The sequence below is a fragment of the Cetorhinus maximus genome, chromosome 22 (genome assembly GCF_964194155.1).
Source record: "Cetorhinus maximus chromosome 22, sCetMax3.hap1.1, whole genome shotgun sequence".
Classification (NCBI taxonomy): Eukaryota; Metazoa; Chordata; class Chondrichthyes; order Lamniformes; family Cetorhinidae; genus Cetorhinus; species Cetorhinus maximus.
The window spans coordinates 52,639,928-52,657,945 of NC_135900.1; the positions used below are offsets into that span (position 1 = coordinate 52,639,928).

General features: G+C 40.4%; 1 protein-coding gene across 4 annotated transcripts in view; it reads left to right on the top strand.

The window, feature by feature from the left end:
* The window catches only part of LOC144696698 (peroxisome proliferator-activated receptor alpha-like), a 585,390-nt gene that overhangs the window by 491,892 nt on the left and 75,480 nt on the right, over positions 1-18,018 (top strand). For all 4 annotated transcript variants that reach the window (XR_013580228.1, XM_078568315.1, XM_078568316.1 and 1 more), the window contains one exon: positions 8,700-8,939. Coding sequence is in view for 3 of the 4 variants with exons in the window: in XM_078568315.1 (XP_078424441.1) it covers positions 8,738-8,939 (202 nt within the window). In the remaining variant the exon portion in view is untranslated. The remainder of the gene's footprint in view (positions 1-8,699; positions 8,940-18,018) is intronic.

An 18,018-nucleotide genomic window follows, 5' to 3' on the forward strand; every position in this document is an offset into this window, starting at 1 on the left:
TGGTGATGGGCGTTGAAGTCCCCCACCCAGAACATATTCTGCACCCCTGCCACCCTCCGTGCTTACGCCAAGTGGTATTCAACATGGAGGAGGATTGATTCATCAGCTGAAGGGGAGGTATGTGGTAATCAGCAGGAGGTTTCCTTGCCTATGTTTAACCTGATGCCATGAGACTTCATGGGGGCCGGAGTCGACGTTGAGGACTCACAGGGCAACTTTTTCCTTTTTCCCCCCCCACCACCTCCCAACTGTATACCTCTGTGCCGCCAGCTCTGCTGTGTCTGTCCTGCTGGTGAGACAGGACATACCCAGATGACGGTGATGGTGGTGTCTGATGATCTGTAAGTTATGATTTCATGAGTGTGACTATGTCAGGCTGTTGCTTGACTAGTCTGAGAGACAGCACTGCCAATTTTGGCACAAGCCCCCAGGTGTTAGTGTAGAGGACTTTTCAGGGTCGACAGGGCTGGGTTTGCCATTGTCTTTTCCAGTGCTTAGTTTGCTGCCATGTGGGCCATCTGGTTTCACTCCTTTTTATTGACTTTTTAGTGGTTTGATACAACTGGTTTGCTAGGCCATTTCAGAGGGCATTTTAAGAGTCAACCACATTGCTGTGGGTCTGGAGTCACATGTAGGCCAGACCAGGTGAGGATGGCAGATTTCCTTCCCTAAAGGGTATTAATGAACCAGATTTTAATCGTTTTAATTCCAGATTTTTATTGAATTCAAATTCCACCATCTGGTGTGGTGGGACTCAAACCCAGAGCCCCCAGAGCATTATCCTGGGTCTCTGGATTACTAATCCACTGACAAAACCACTACATTACCATGCTGTGTAGTCAGCTCCTGGGACTTCTCTGCTAGATGTACTGACCAATACCCGTGTTTGTGTCAAGTTTTGAAAAGAACTTTGCTCCCATGAATTTTATATTGAGGTCTTCCAAAGTAGGGATTTTATGTAAACAAATCTGTCGAGCTTTTTTCAAACATCTCCTCCTTGTTGATGATGCACGTGATTGAGCTGCACCAATCCCTATGCTCTTGTACCTTCTGAATGATCCCATCCATTTTCATTTTGTCCAGCTCGACCTTCAACTTGGCCTGCATGTGGATGCTGCACTTGCTTGGTGTATCAATTCATTGTATGGCATCCTCTCTCAAATGTTTTAACATTGTATCTCCCTGAAAACTGGCAATTATATCGAAGCCCTTGGGATATTACGATGCCAGATTGCAAACTGAAGTAAATGGTTCATTTTATGCTAATTTGCCATGTGGTATCTGGCTTTTTCCATGGATGGTTGCCATTGTGAGATCTCAACATGCCTGTTTACCTGCAGACCTGCAATCGCTGGGCCTTTGGTTTTGACTACGTAGAACACCTGTTAAATCCAGGATGACTGGATCTATTTACACTCTAGCACAATGGATCCGACACACTGAATAATGGAGCTACTATATGCTGAAAACTTCACAACAGTGGGTTTTGCCATGACCTTCCACTTCTGTGGGTACGTTGCTTGCAAAATTCTGAGGCAGTATATTGGTACTTGCCCCATGGATATTTTTGCTAATCATGAATGTTTACTGCTTTCTGAGGACAGATGATCTGAATCGTGGCAAATATTTCTGACGGTATAATGGTATGTGTTCTGCAACATGGATGGTGTGGAATGTGTGCTCACCACACCATTCAGTATCTTGATCATCATCATTGTTGTCCGTTTTGTTCACCACCTCATGTATGCATTTTCTGTGGGATCTGGTATGGTGGTTGTTGCTGCTCAAATGTATTGCCTGATTACAGTCTGCTTCAGTCTGCACAATTTCTCATGGCCCCTTTGATCTTTGCTCTTTTGCATTGCTGCAGTTAGTGACCCTTTTTGTCACATGCAATGCAGAAATCATGAAATGCTGTGAAACTTTTTGGTGCATGTAGAAGCCTGCACCTTTTACATCTTCCTCTGTTTGGCTATTCTAGTCACTGTCAACTTTTGGGGCTGCACATAAGACCTGTAAGCTTTGTTGGCCTGCCATAATTGCCTCATACTTTTGTCCATCTTTGGGGAACTCATCGATGCTGTAGCTTTTGGATTTGTCCAGCAGATCGTTTTGCATCTACTCCAGTCGACACATTTCAATCACTAATTCAGCAATTCTCTCTCCCAGCTCTGCTTCTGAAAAATCAGAGCAGGTACCTTTTTCTCTGCATCAACCAATAAAATGCTCTATGGATTCCTTAGGCTGTTGATGGAATGGCATAAATTCCAAGCGATAGATATGGAAATTCAATTTGATTCTGAACTGGTCTTCCAAAGTTGCCCAAATCTTTCTGGGATCTTTTTGATCGTCTTTCGTGAGTCCAGATGTGTTGAGCCTATTCATTTCCAATGGCTAAAAGCATCTTTTATGGCCTGCTTGTTTGGTTCAGATGCCCCAAGTCGACAAACCATAATTCTGTGCATTGTTTAAATAGTTTAAACTCTGAGTTAGTCAGCTGCCTTCCAAGCTAACATTTGAATTTTGTGAGCATTTTTGCAATATTCACTGGACCTTTCTTATTCTCTACCATTTTAAAATACATTGCAGTGTGTCAGTTACTTATACTTACTCTACTAACCACTGCATGTTCCACTACTGCTGCAGCACTTGGGATGAGTGGTGCTGTTGCTGCTTGTTCACATGTTTCTGAAGTTACACCCAAGAAGCTGAGTTGTGGTGGGAACACACCATAATGCTCCACAAAACAAGCAGTGGTGCCGAAGACACTCCCAGTTTTCATCAACTCTCGATTTTGCATGCGTACTCGGCCTGATTCCTGCGATATTTCTCGGTTCTCCCTTGGCTGCAATTGACCTGGCCCACCTCCCAGCTGCTCGCGTTTCCTGATTGAGCACTGCCTGGCACTGAACCTCTTGACGTGCCGTCACTGCCTGTTGAACTTAGAGAGCGCTGTGATTTTTGGCTAGAGACCACACATTTTGCATTGACTGAGAGGTTGTAAACTTTAGATTTTATTCTGCTTACTGGCATCTCCCATCAGCACTGGCATGTTGTGTTGGAGTGCTTGAAAATGAAAAGCTCCCCATTGTTGGCATTATGTTTGCTTTTCTCCTCCTTGCCCTTATTAGATATGCTTCAAGGCATCAGCCATGCATAAGGGACTGTTTAATACAAAAATATGTAGGTTAATTTATGAAGGATTTTAGAAGTCAGTAGCAGTATTATACACTTGGAGAACTTGTACACGTCTGAGTTGGTAACTTCTTCAGACCAAACTGACTAAGTCTGAATCACATGATATGTTGCATCTTTCCCCCTCATTCCCCTAGAAATATATACAGAAAACATAACCAGACCCACTCAAAGGTGTACCACAGTAACAGTGACACGAGGGAAACATTTTCAAGCAGTGAGTGATTAGGATCTGGAATGTCCTCCCTGAGAGTGTGGTGGAAGTAAATTTAACCAAGGCTTCAAAAAAGAATTAGATAATTATTTGAAGAGAGAGGATTTGCAGGGCTATGGGAAAAATATGGCAGAGTGCAATTAGGTGAGTTACTCTTGCAGAGAGTGGGCATGGATACAACAGGCCGAATGGCTGCCTTCCAGACAGTACCCATTCAACGATTCTATGAAGGTGTTAATAAGTTTGCTTTGGAAATCATAAATACCAGAAATAAATCATCTCACAAAGGCAGAAAATATTAGAAATACTCAGGTTAGGCAGCATTTATGGAGAGAGGGACAAAGTTATCTTTTAGGTTGCTGATCTACCGTCAGACAGCTGTTGCACGCTAGGAAATCCCCTTGACCTGGCACTTGATTTAAATTGCCATTTGGAAAGGAAAAGTTCATGCCGTCGAGATTGCCGGATCTTCATGGGCAGCTTTATTCAAAAACGTTGGCAAATGCCATTGCTTCACTGCTGAATGCAAAATCTAGCTAATAATATTTATTTGTTGTGAGATAAAAGCTTAATAATTTGTGTTAAGCCTTGACTCACCGTTTTATTGTCAACCTTTGAGGAGCTTGAAGAAGCATAAATGCAAAAACACAAATATCCTAATGCCTGTAGCACCACTCCCTTCAGATATCATCCAGTTTTACCAATTCTTCCATCCACCACAAATTCCAGCAGACAGTAGAGATTAATTAGCAAATAATCTGCAAATTACCATTGATCCCTTTAAATCGCCCTTGTGGTGTGCCCTTCCTGCTGCTGAATACATGTTCAGGTTTGCATTTTCAGAGATGGCGATTGCTGGAGCAGGAAGGTTGAAAGTGGCAGCTCTGTGACATTAAATTAATGTTACACACCGACGTCACAATCTGCCTATACTTCCAGTGTACAATTCTAACACTCTAATGCCCTCACCAAGATGGTGTCTGGTCCTTACTACACCAGAATTGTGCATGAGCACTGCAGATGTCATTTTGCTTTCAAAATTATGGGTGCTATGTAGCCAAATTTCACAGCCATTGCCTCTGGCTGGAGCCAAATAGAATACAATATGTACTGCTAAAGCAATGGTTCTAAAGATCAGTCCATGAGGATGTTGCAACACAGCCCCAAAAAAGGTAGTTGAAATAATAGTTGTGCTATATACAGCAGAATTGCCATTCAAAGAGCAATTAAAATGAGGCAGTATCCTGACCAATATTTATCCCTCAATGAACATCAGTAAAACAGATTATCTGGTCATTGTCACATTGCCGTTTGTGGGAGCTTGTCATGCACAAATTAGCTGCCTCATTTCTTAGGTTACAACAGTGACTACACTTCAAAAGCTTCATTGGCTGAAAAGTGCTTTGGGACTTCCTGGTGGTCATGAAACACACTATATAAATACAAGTCTTATCTTACTTTATTTCCCCCCTCTTTTCTTTCCCCTTGCACCTCCCTCCTTCCCTCCCAGTCCTAATTGAGCAGCAACATGATTGGGGCATCTGCCAACTGTTATTTGAGAGACAATTTGCTTAAGTTTTTAAGCCCCCTAATACAAGCATTCCAGGTTCAAGTTTCTCATGGTCTGTAACACTAAACCATATTATAGCTCAGCAATCATGAATGGTCATCCAGTCGAATACTCGAGCAAAAATATCTAGCAAACAAAACAAAAGACCAAGAACAAGTTTAAGTATGAATGTTTGAATTTTATTGATCATGAGAATATGCTGTTTCTATCATCAATTGTTTCTCTCACGTATGCTTTCCTTGATGAGAAGTATGGTGAGATTCTGAAAATTGCTCTACTGGACAGTGTTCCATCGTCCACCATCCAGACACATCTGCCCCTCCAAAGCTCTGCTGCTCATGTCCTAACTCGCACCAAGTTCCATTCATCCATCACCTCTCTGCTTACTCATTTACATTGCCTCCCCGACCAACAACAAGCTAAGTTAATATTCCCATCCTTGTATTTAGATCACTCCATGGCCTTGCTCCTCCATTTCTGTGTTAGCTCCTCCAGACCTACAACCCTCAAATTCTGCAGTTCTTCAGTTCTGGATTCTTGAGCATTCTGCATTTCTGTTACCCCCTTCATTGGTGCCTTTCAACTCTCTAGGGCCTAAGCTGTAGAATTCCTTCCTTAAATCTCTCTGCCTCTAAATATCTTTCGCCTTATTTTAGATGATCCTTAAAACCTACCTTTTCCCCAATATTTTGGTCACTTGTCCTGATATCTGCTTATTTGGCTTGGTGTCACATTTTCTGAATGCTCTCATGAATCTCCTTGGGATGTTATACTACATTAAAGGTGCTTATCTAAATGCAAGTTGTTAGAATCGGCATTAGGGGAATTACAAGTGATACCCTAAGAAAAGCTTGCATTTATATAGAACTTTTCACAATTTCAAGGCAATGTTACACAAGTTCCTCGGGGCAAAGTTCTAGGCCCAACCATCTTCAGCTGCTTCATCAATGACGCTCCTTCCACCATAAGGTCAGGAGTGGGGATGTTCACTGATGTTTACACAGTGTTCAGTTCCATTCACAAGTCCTCAGAATGAAGCAGTCCGTTCCTGTATGCATTAAGTCCTGGACAACATTCTGGCTTGGGCTGATAAGTGGCATGCCATGTAAGTGCCAGACAATGACCATCTCTGACAAGGAAGAACCTAACCATCTCCCTGTGACATTCAACAGCTTTACATTCACTGAATCCCCACCATCCTGGGGAGCACCATTGACCAGAAAATAAAGTAGACTATCCACACAAATACGGTGATTACAAGATCAAGTCAGAGGTAGGGAATTCTCGTTGATAATCTCACCACCTGAGTTCCCAAAACCTTTCTATAAGGCACAATTCAGGAGTGAGTGGATGAGCACAGCCCTAACAACACTGAAGAAACTCGACACCATCCAGGACAATGTAACTGCTTCGTTGGCACTCCATCCACTACCTTAAAAATTCACACCCTCCACTATATGCTTACTGCGGTTTCTGTGTGCCCCATCTGTAAGATGGCACCTTTGATAGTGCAGAACTCCCTCAGTATTGCACTGGAGTATGAGCCTAAAATTCTCTGCCCAGGTCTCCATAGTGGGACTTGAACTCTCAACCTTCTGGTTCAGACAAGAGGGCTACCAACTGAGCCACAGTTGGCACAAAAGGAAGTGAAGCAGCAGGCTGATGGATTTCCCAAGGGTTTGCTGGGCCAGGGTGACTCATTGCTTCCTTCAGCAAGGTCAGAAGATGCCCCTCAAATTACAGACACCACTTCTGCTATAATGGCAGCCAGTATCTACTCATCTCCTGGCTCTATGAATCAGTTGAGTAAGCTAGCCTGATGACATGAAGGTTGAATTGTCCTGAAAGAAACATACTTTGTCCCTGTCTTTCCCTGGTGCTAATGCACCCCTCCTGCAAGTTCATCCAGCCACATGGTCCAGTCCACAGCTTGTGGTAGCCTGTGTTATGACCTCAGCAATGTTTCTGTTGAAATTGGAAAACCCAGGCATTTACTAAAAGAATGAAGCCACAAGGTTCATGGTTTAAAACAAGAATTTTACTACACAAAAATCAAAGAACATGAATACTAATAGCTACACTTATCTTAAATAGTTATGCTAAAGATATAAAAGTATAATGAACACAGTTAGTTAGACTTTAAACTGAACTTCTTAACTCAAATCTCCTTCTACACATTTGACTTGCACCTCTCTCTCTCTCTCTCTTAGCTTGCTATCCTCAGAAATCCAATTCACAAGTCCTTCAGTTGTCAAGATTTTTAAAATCCTTTTAGCCCACACATAGAATTTCAACTGAATCCTGCTTGAAACAGATGCTTCCTGCATCTATCTTGTTCTAAACCTAAAAACCAAACTGCTTGAACACAGAACCACACCGAGGCCTACTCACTCCAAAATTAACTTCTGGTTGACTTTTTTTTCCTGTTGTTTATCTCCCAGGCAGCTTGACCATATGATCAGTTACTGAAAGCGAGCTGCTTTTCACAAAGAAAAATATTTCAAGGAACCTAGTTCTTAAGGTCACCCATCTAAACTTTAAAATATTTTTTTTTTTCCTGAAAAGCACATGGCCATCACACTTGCATCTTTCTTGCAGAAAGTCCTTCAGCATGGAGAATCCAGTAAGCTCGAACCCAGAGGTTGGAGTACAAGATCTTGTTAACATTAGTTGTGGAGTTCCTGAAAGCATTCAACTGTTCTTAAGAATGCTACTGGATGTACCATGCAGTCCATAGTAGACTGCTGTTCCATTTAATTAATGAAACACCATTGCACAGATATGGGTCATAGTCTTGTCCATTGTCCTGTGAATGATTTTTTTTTAACATATTTTCAAAGGGCTTAATAAATTGATGGTACTTAGAAAGCAACCTTCTTTTATAGGCAGATCTTAGATGCCAACAATCCCAATATTCAACATTTGAGGTTGGTGCTGATGATGGATTCCAGTACTTTTTTTTTATTGGTAAGAAAATCTATCCTAATGCAGCCTGCAGTACTTGTGAATTATAAATTCTATTCAGTCATGAAAATAAAATCTTGTAACACAGTTGTCTGATCTTTTCTGTATTATTAGAATTTCCTGTTTAAGAATATGAAAAGTAAGCTTAATACTCTTTTCTATTGCCATAGACCTTTCTCCCCAAAAGCAATAATTCTTTCTAGTGTACAATTCCACAGGTGATAGCAAATCCCTATCTTTTATAAGCAGTAGTTTTTAGGCAGTGGGTTTTCTAGCATCTACTCCCTCGTCACTTTACATTAAACAGGATATACTGATCTCACTGCTGCAACAGCAAAGATCGGTTAAGATCAAAATCAATTTTCTTTTTAAAAAGAAACATACTACATTGTTAGCAATTGAATTATTTTCCACATGTGACTTCAGTACTACAGTGGCAACATTTTTAAGTTTAACTACAGTAACCCTTTTCACTGAAAATGTAATTTTTATTTGGATAACCTATTTCTTTCAAAGTCCGTTTGTTCGTGCCATTTTATTTCTTTTAGAGCTTGTAAAAATTTCCTTTTTTTACCCCAGCATACAACGTGTGGCATGGAATGCTCAATATTAGGGGAAATCTGGATAACACATATTGTTGACCACCATTTCCTGTTCTTTATACATTATTCAATGTAATATGAAATGTAATTTTTCATTTCGATGGAAAAAAATTTCAGTGAAAATTTACATTAGTGAACTGGCTTCTTTTTATAGACTAATGACTGTTGTACTGCCAGACAGTGTCCACTGGAATGGTAGACACACAGATCCACTCTAATCCATTATCGCCGCTGGAAAATGACTCTGGGACCCCCTTGGCTGGAGAATTGGTACAGGAAATGGAGAATGTACAAGACATTTCACAATCTGTAGGGGACAACAGTTCAGAGACGTTCAGCGTTGATGAGAACCTGACTTCAGGAAATGGTCCTGGATCAAATGAAACTGTACCAGGTAGGGGATTTACTTTGATTAGGCAGTCATTTCTTCCAAATGTTTCAGTGAGTGGACAATTGGTCCATGTGAGTATGATTACAGTGTATGATCCTATACTGCTTTAGGCTTTCATTCTTTAGGCTTAACTGTTGTGCTATGACAAATCAAACATTCTACTGCGAGAACAAAGCCATTTATTGGCAACTGCAGCTCATCTACTCAAATTAGGGTATTTTCTATTAGAAGCAAGTGCCATTTGAGTTGGTTTTTCAGACTGATAGTCTATGGAGGGTTGTGTTAACTCGCTTAAGAGTTACATTCATAGGTCACAGCTCCGTACCTGCCTGGGAGCACAACTTATACACTGGTTCTTCTAATATACAAATTTCACACTAACACAGAACCATAGAATAATATAGCACAGAAGGTCGTCATTAGCCAGTGGAGTAGAAGGACTGTTCATCACAACCTGAGTCCTCGATGCATTTTATTTGATGATGCCTTCATCTGTGTTACATTAGAATTGATGTTTGCATTTCAGTGACCCATGCATTCAGTCTAGACTCGTGAAGCTGACAGATGTTTACAGTTCATCTAATATGCCATCTCTTCTTTTGTTTTGTTTTCACCAATATGGATAATAACTGGGAATATTGAGAGATTTCTAAAAATCTACAGCTCTATTGATTTCTGTACCCTTAAGTCGACACACTGTGAATGAACATCTAACACAGCAGTGAATGTTGCTGAGATGCCAAGACTATTACTGTAGTAATAAAATATATAGCTTCAAAAAACTGAAAAGAATGCTTTCCTTATGTAATTCACTTTTTTACTATTATATCTACTCTTTATATTTCACTCTTTGCATCCTTTGCTTTCAAGCAGCGGATTTTCCTATTTTTCTTTGCTTCCATCATTCTATCTTCAGAGTTGGAATTAGCAATAATATTCACTCTTGTTAAAATCCTCTTAGACCATTTTCCTGGCCATTTAGGAAGAATTTGGTCCCAGTTCAAATTGTTTTGTTTTCATGTTCACATGGATATCGAGTTTGTTAACCTGATAGCCTTGAGTAAGTGAGCATTCTGAAAGGCATCATCTCACTGCTGATCTGAGGGTTAAATTTATTTATTTTGGTCCCCGATGAAATAATGGAACCCTTTTTGCCCTACTATAGGAGAAATAACTGTGGCACTAATTCTCAAATGACATTAATTGTTTTAATCGTATTAATGGTAATTTGGGACATTTGTCAGTTTTTGAACATTTCACCAGCTGTATAATTTAATCAATTCCGTCAATTAAGACTAACCGCCCTATGATCTTGCAGAGTAACCACTTAACTTTATGATAAATGAAGGTGCTAAATGACCTAGATCAGAGAGACACATGTAGATTCACCTAATAAAGCACCTAATGAACAATTGAACCAAGTGCATAAATAGATTGATGATGATGAAGGAAGAATAACAAATAGGACCAAGTTTCTCTCTTGAGGATGTGGACTCATCAGCAATTTATCATTGTGAAAAGTGAAATTGGTATAATTTAAAAGAGGGATTTTAAACCGTGCGGAAAGAGGCGCGAGTTCATTTTAAATAGCACGGAGAGGGAGGCAAGAATTCATTTTAAGCAATATGGACAGAGGTGAGAGTTTATTTTAAACAGTGCGGAGAGGTGAGAGTTAATTTTAAACAGCCCGGAGAGAAAGTTCATTTTAAATAGCAAAGGGAAATGTGCTCAGTCTGTGGACTGACTGACTGGAGAAAAATCAAAGTGTGTTGTCACAGGGAACAGGTGAGTGGTTGGTGAATATTCTGCTTGCTTATCTTCAATTACTAATAAATTAGGTTTTATTGGTAGTAAAGTTTACTAGTAGTAGCAGTAAAACTAACGGGGAGCAGTAAGGTTTATTAATTATAAATTAACTAAAAAAAAAGCAATAAATTAGTTAACACAATAAAGATGGCAGGGCAGGTGATGTGTTGCGACTGCAGAATGTGGCAATTCTCCCAGGAGTGTGATCTAAGGCATACACGTCTGCAGTAAGTGACTGCAGCTTGTGGAGCTTCTGTTCAGAGTCATTGAGCTAGAGGCCGAGCTGCAGGCACTGTGAAGCATCAGTGAGGGGGAAAGTTACCTAGACACTTTATTCTAGGAGGTGGCTACACTCCTTAGGCTAGGAAGAAATTTGGAGTTGGTCATTGGTCAGGGACAAGAGGATGTGACTGCATGTCAGGCAGGTATGGAGAACCAGCATGTAGTGATAGAGGAGCCTCAGCCCCTGATATTGTCCAACAGGTATAAAGTGCTTGGTACCTCTGTAGATGAGGAGAAGGACTGTAAGGTGGATGAGTGGACTGATCATGGCACTATGGTGAAGGATGCCATTCAAGCGGTGGGGAGCAAAGAGGAATGTGGTAGTGATAGGAGACAGTAGAGTCAGGGGGATAGATACTGTTCTCTGCAGCCATGACAGGGAACTCCGAAGGTTGTATTCCCTGCCTGGTGCCAGGGTTAAGGACATCCCCTCATGGATGGAGAAGAACTTGGAGGGAGAGGATCCAGCTGTTGTGTTCCATGTGGGAACCAACGGCATTGGTAGAACCAAGAATGATGTTCTGCTAAGCAAATTTTAGGAGTTAGGGTCAAAATTAAAATGCAGAACATCAAAGGTAATCATCCCTGGATTGTTACCTGAGCCACATGCCAATTTGCATTGGGTCATAAAGTTTAGAGAATTAAATACGTGGCTGAGTGGTGTGGGGAGAAGGGGTTTCAATTTATGGGGCATTGGTATCAGTACTCAGGGAGGAAGTTAGCTATTCCATTGGGGTGGGTCCCACTTGAACCGGGCTGGGACCCTTGCCAATCATATAATTAGGGCTGTGTACAGGGTTTAAACTAACAGGTGGTGGGGGCAGGGTGGGTTCAGGTAAAGGGAGATATAGAAATCCAAAGTTAAGGTATTTGAATAATATAGTGATGTGGGTAAAGTTGAGCAGAATGGGACAGGAATGGAAAGAGTTTAATGAAAATTGTACATCAGCAAATAAGGCCTTTGCAGGGAATAGAAGAAAAAAAATGAAATTAAGGATCTTTATCTGAATGCTCAAAGTATCTATTTTGGCACAGCCAATGGTAAAGGCCGAGTTGTTCAAATCCCAGAGGGAAACTTGAAACAAATGTCATAACCCATTTTTGTAATTTGTATGTTTCGAGATACAGGCATCCAATTAAGACATACACACATAGGCACAGACCCTCTATTTTAAAATAATGTCAATGTTATTGGAAATTAATATATCTTCTTGACAACCCCTCCTTATCAAAAAATGAACTGTCATAATTCTAAAAGATGGCTTAATTTTTACTATCCCATCTTACACTATCTCCTGTACTTAACTATATACTTAACCTATTACATTACCAGATGCATGCATTAACATAACATAGCGAGAGGATTCGAGTACAGGAGCAGGGATGTCTTGCTGCAATTATACAGGGCCTTGGTGAGACCACAGCTGGAATATTTGTGTGCAGTTTTGGTCTCCTTATCTGAGGAAGGATGTTCTTGCTATAGAGGGAGTGCAGCAAAGGTTTACCAGACTGATTCCTGGATTGGCGGGACTGATATGAGGAGAGATTGAGTCGGTTAGGATTATATTCGCTGGAGTTCAGAAGAATATATATATGAAAAACAGAGTTAACGTTTCGAGTCCGTATGACTCTCCTTCAGAGCTAAAGAGAAGTAAAAATGTGATGAAATTTATACTGTTTAAGTGGGGTAGAGCATTAAGGTTAGCTGGATGGAAGGCCAGTGATAGGTGGGGGCAAAGGAGAGATTGACAAAGATGTCATGAACAAAAGGACAAAGAGGGTGATAATGGTAGTAGTAAGGACTAAAGGAGGTGCTGATAGTGGCATTAAGGTAAGAAAGCAGAATGTGATAATAGCAGGACAAGGGTAAGTACTCTGAAAAAAACATGAACAAGTGACAGATGGCCCTTGGGGTGGGTTGGGAGAGAGGGGATGGTGGTGGGGAATAAAGATCAAAAATAGGATAAAAGGTGGGGATAAAACAATGAATAAAAGTGAAAATAATAAAAAATAAAAATAAGTGGATAAAAAATAAAAATGAATATTGAAAAAAGGGATTTAAAAAATCCCACCGATTTGAGGAGAGAGTTCATGGTCTGAAGTTGTTGAACTCACATGTTTAAGCTCGGAAGGTTGTAAAGTGCCTAATCGGAAGATGGGGTGCTGTACTTCCAGTTTGCATTGGGCTTCACTGGAACTCCTGTGGCCATTTCATCTGTTTAACTATCTTATCAAATGAAATAAAGAATGCTTCAACATCCCTTTACTCAAACTTTGGAAGAGTTTGTACGAATTTAAACATCTCCCACTGGGTTCTACTCTGGAGATAAGTCTTTCCTCACCTCCTGGCGTCTCGTTTTTAGCTGCCAACATTTTCAGTTGGATTTCTCTCTTTCTCTTTCCTCCTTCTCTATCTTCACAATTTCTATCTCCCTTTCCTGTTTTCTTTCTCCTGCCTTTCTGCCTGTTCCTTTTGGAATGCCCTTTCCCTTTCCTTTTCTTCCAATGTAATAATTTTCATTTGCAACTGAATTTGAGCCCATTCAAATTTCAAATACTGTGCTATCACTTCAGTTATATCTGATTTCCTAGCCCCCTCAGGTAATTGTAATTTATCCACCAACTTTTGTCAACTTGCTCTTAGATACTCAGAGTTATAACTTCTACTCCCAGACATGTCTTAGCAATTAAGAAAGCCATCTTGCAGTCTCACCACTTAAAGAAAAAACTCATCAGCACCTGAATTCAAAGTGCTTTTCGTACTTGTAACCTTAAGATTCACCAATTCAAAAAAATGTAAAAATTACAAATATATCCCGCAAATAACTCCCAATTATTATGACACAGCCAATGGTAAAGGCTGAGTTGTTCAAATCCCAGAGGGAAACTTGAAACAACTGTCATGACCCATTTTTGCAGTTTGTATGTTTCAAGATGTAGGCTTTGAATTCAGTAGTAATAAGACTACCAAGTCTGGGGAGGTTATTTTTATAGAATTACATTAAACATTTATTAATACAAAGATTGTAAGCATATACATATGTCTACGAAATTGCTACTATAATAACTACAAAAATCCCCTAATTTAATCTCAAACTGTTAGACCCCCTGGTAAGGCAACAGTAAAACACACAGATTTAAACAGACCCCTTGCAAAGCACACCCTGGACAGTCACATTCAAAATTGGTTTCTTTCAGCTCTGGTTCCTTGCAGACAGACTTGAGGTTTGCAGGCTGGAGGTTTTAGATCTTAGAATCCCTCCTCTTTTTATCAACAGCCCTCTCTTCCTTTATACATATTTTCCTCTTTGAATGCAAATTCTCATTGTCAGTAGGGGCAGAATTTTCACTTTGGCATATGGAAACGGGTCCTGCAAGCCGACGCGTAAAATGACCCGTGGTGACATCAGGCACATGTTCCAACGTCACTGTGCGTCATTCCGATCTTCTGTTCAGTGGGCGCACGCCAGAGGTGGCTGCGCGCCGCCCAAACTGTCAAAGGCTTGTTGAGGCCATTAATGCACCAATTAAACTAATTGACGAGGCTGCCTGTCCAACCTTAAGGTTGACGGGCCAGCAAAGAGCCCAAGCGGCCTTAGCGTTTTTCATGAAACCTCATCCATGGGCGGAATGAGGTTTCTTGAAGGCTTCATTAATTAAATAAAAACTCCTCTGACAATTCATAAACATGTCCTAGCTCATGTGATACTGTCACATAAGGAGACATGTCTGAATAATTTTTTTATTTCATTTTTTGAACTTTAAAACTGAACTTAATTTCCCTGAGGCAGCTCCATGCCTCAGGGAGATTTCTGTGCCCTTTCGCGCGCATGCACGAATGAGCGCAGGCCCCAACACTTTCCTCCCCGCGCCCGCACAGGTAACACTGAGCACTACCAGGTATGCATCACGCAGGGCGGGCCATAATTGGCCCGCCCATGTTAAATAGCGGTGCGTAGCCGATCACAGGTGGCGTTTGGTTCCGCACCCACTCCCGACCAGCCTGCCCAACAAAAGATTCTGCCCTAAGTTTTTAACTTTAAGTCTTCTAACAATAAAAACCTTTCATGATACCCATTTTACTAGTAAGCTTTGAAAAAATAAACACATTTGTTTCTGAGCTTCGCCTGGTTAGGTATAATATTTCACCCGCTGTTTTGGAATGGTGTATTTAAAAATGCAAATTGTCCCCTTTGCACCTCCCGTCCTATTTCCCTATGTTTATCTAATTACTACTTCAAACCTACTTCTATTCTATACATCAAAGCCTCTAGACAGCTGGCTTTAATCCAGTTAAGACACACACACACATACACACACACACACACACACAGACATACACCATTAAACTCTATTTTAAAATAATTTCCAACAACATTATTTACATTACTATATCTTTTTGACACATCTGCAATAACGTAGATTAACTCGTGGCACCAATAGAAGTAAATGACTTAGTTCTAATTGCCATTACAAAGACATGGTTATGAAGTGATTAGGATTGGGAATTAAATATCCCAGGGGACACCTTATTTCAGAAGAACAGGTGGAATAGCAAAAGAGGAAGGGTAGCCCTGATAGTAAAGGATGGCTAAGGATATTAGTGAGAAAGGATCTAGCCTCTAAAGATCATGAAGTAGAATCAGTGTGGGTAGAAATTAGGAATAGCAAGAGCCAGAAAACACTGGTGGCAATGGTTTATAGGCCCCCTGACAGTAGTTCTACCGTTGGGAAGAACATTAAGCAAAAAGTTATTGGAGCTTGCAACAAAGGGAATGTAATAATTGCGGGGAACTTTATTTTCATATAGACTAGGACAATCAAATTGGCAAGAATGGTCTAGAAGGTGAGTTTGTAGAATGTTTTTGTGACCGTTTCTTGAAGCAATACGTGTGAAACTGACTTGGGATAAAACTGCCTTGGATCTAGTAATTTATAATGAAGCAGGAGTAATTAGTAATATCATAGTAAAAGATCCACTGGGAAATACTGCCCATGAGACCATTCAATCCCACGTTAAGTTTGAAAGTGACATGTTCCAATCACAAACAAGAATCTTAAACCTCAGAGCCAATTGCATAGGTATGAGGGAAAAACTGGCTAAGGTTTAATTGGACAAAAATGACTTAAAGGTATAGAGGTAAACGAACAGTGGGAAACATTTAAAGAAGCAATTCAAAATGTTCAACAAGAATACATTCCATTGAAGAACAAGAACTCGGCAAGAAAGACCCACCTGTGGCAGACTTGAAGTTAAGGGTTAGATTAAAAGAAGCTTAAAATGTTGCAAAAAACAGTAGCAAGTCTGAGGGTTAGGAGTGTTTTAGACACCAGCAAAGGGCCACCAAAAAGTTGATTAAAAATGAGAGTAAACTAGCTAGAAATATAAAAACAAATTATAAGAGCTTTTATAAGTATATGAAAAGGAAGAGAGTAGCTAAAGTAAATGTTAGTCCCTTAGAAGCAGAGGCAGGAGAAATTATCATGGGGAATGGGGAAATGGCAGAGGCATTGAATAAACATTTTGTGTCTGTATTCAGAGTAGATGGCACAAGTTTCATACCAGAAGTAGACAGTAACCTAGGGGCTAAAAAGAGTAAGGAAATTGACATCAGCAGAGAAAAAGTATTGGAGAAACTTAAAGGGACTAAAATCCAACAGACCCCTGGGACCTGATGGCCTCACCCTAGGGTTCTAAAAGAGATAGCTGCAGCAATAATGGATATGCTCGCTATGATTTTCTAAAATTCCCTCAATTTGGGAACTGTCCCATTTTAGACTGGAAGTTGACAAATGTTACACTGCTTTTTAAGAAAGGAGTGAGAGAGAAAACCGTAAACTACAGGCCAGTTAGCCTAACATCTGTTGCTGGGAAAATGCTGGAATCTATAATTAAGGAAGTCTTAACAATATACTTAGAAAAGCATGGTATAATTAGAACAAATCAGCATGGTTTTACTAAGGGGAAATCCTATTTGACAAATTTATTAGAGTTTTTTGAGGATGTAACTAGTAGGGTAAATAAAGGGTAACCAGTAGATGTAGTAAACCTGGATTTCAAAAAGACATTTGATAAGGTGCCACACAAAAGCCTAATAGGCTAGATTAGGGTTCATGGAGTTGGAGGTAATATACTAGCATGGATTTAGGATTTATTAACAGATAGAAAGCAGAGAGTGGGCATAAATAGGGCATTTTCAAGTTGGCCGGCAGTGACAAGTGGAGTGCTGCAAGGATCAGTGCTGGGGATTCAGCTATTTACAATCTATATTAATACTTAGATGGAGGGTGATGGATCTAAGTTTGTTGATGATACCAGGCTAGGTGGAGAGGTAAGCTGTGGAGAGTACACAGGCTGCAAAGAGATTTCAGTAGGTTAATTGAGTAGGCAACAAGATGGCAGGTGGTAGAAAGTGTGATGTTATTCATTTTAGTCATAAGAATAGAAAAGCAGAATACTTTTTGAAGGTGTGAAACTTGTAAGTGTGGATGTTCAGAGAGACTTGGGTGCACTCATACAAGGAGCGTAGGAAGTTAGCATGTAGATGCAGCAAGCAAATAGGAACACAAATGGCATGTTGGCCTTTATTGCAAGGGGATTGGAGTACAAGAATAAAGAAGTCTTACTACAGTTGTACAGGGCTTTGGTGAGACTATATCTTGAGTACTGTGTGCAGTTTTTGTCCCCATACTTAAAAAAGGATATACTTGCATTGGAGGCAGTTCAGTGAAGGTTCACTGAATTGAGGTGACAGCCCCCTGAGATGAGGAGGTTGCCCTATGATAAGGGATTCAGTAAATTAGGTTTGTATTCTCTGGACTTTAGAAGAATGAGGCAATCTTATTGAAACCTAGAGAATTCTGAAGGGGCTTGATAAAGTGGATGGTGAGAGATCATTTCTGCTGGTCACTGAGTCTAAAACATGGGGGCACAGTCTCAGGATGAGGGGCCGATCGCTTAATAACAAGTTGAGGAAAAATGACTTCTCTCAAA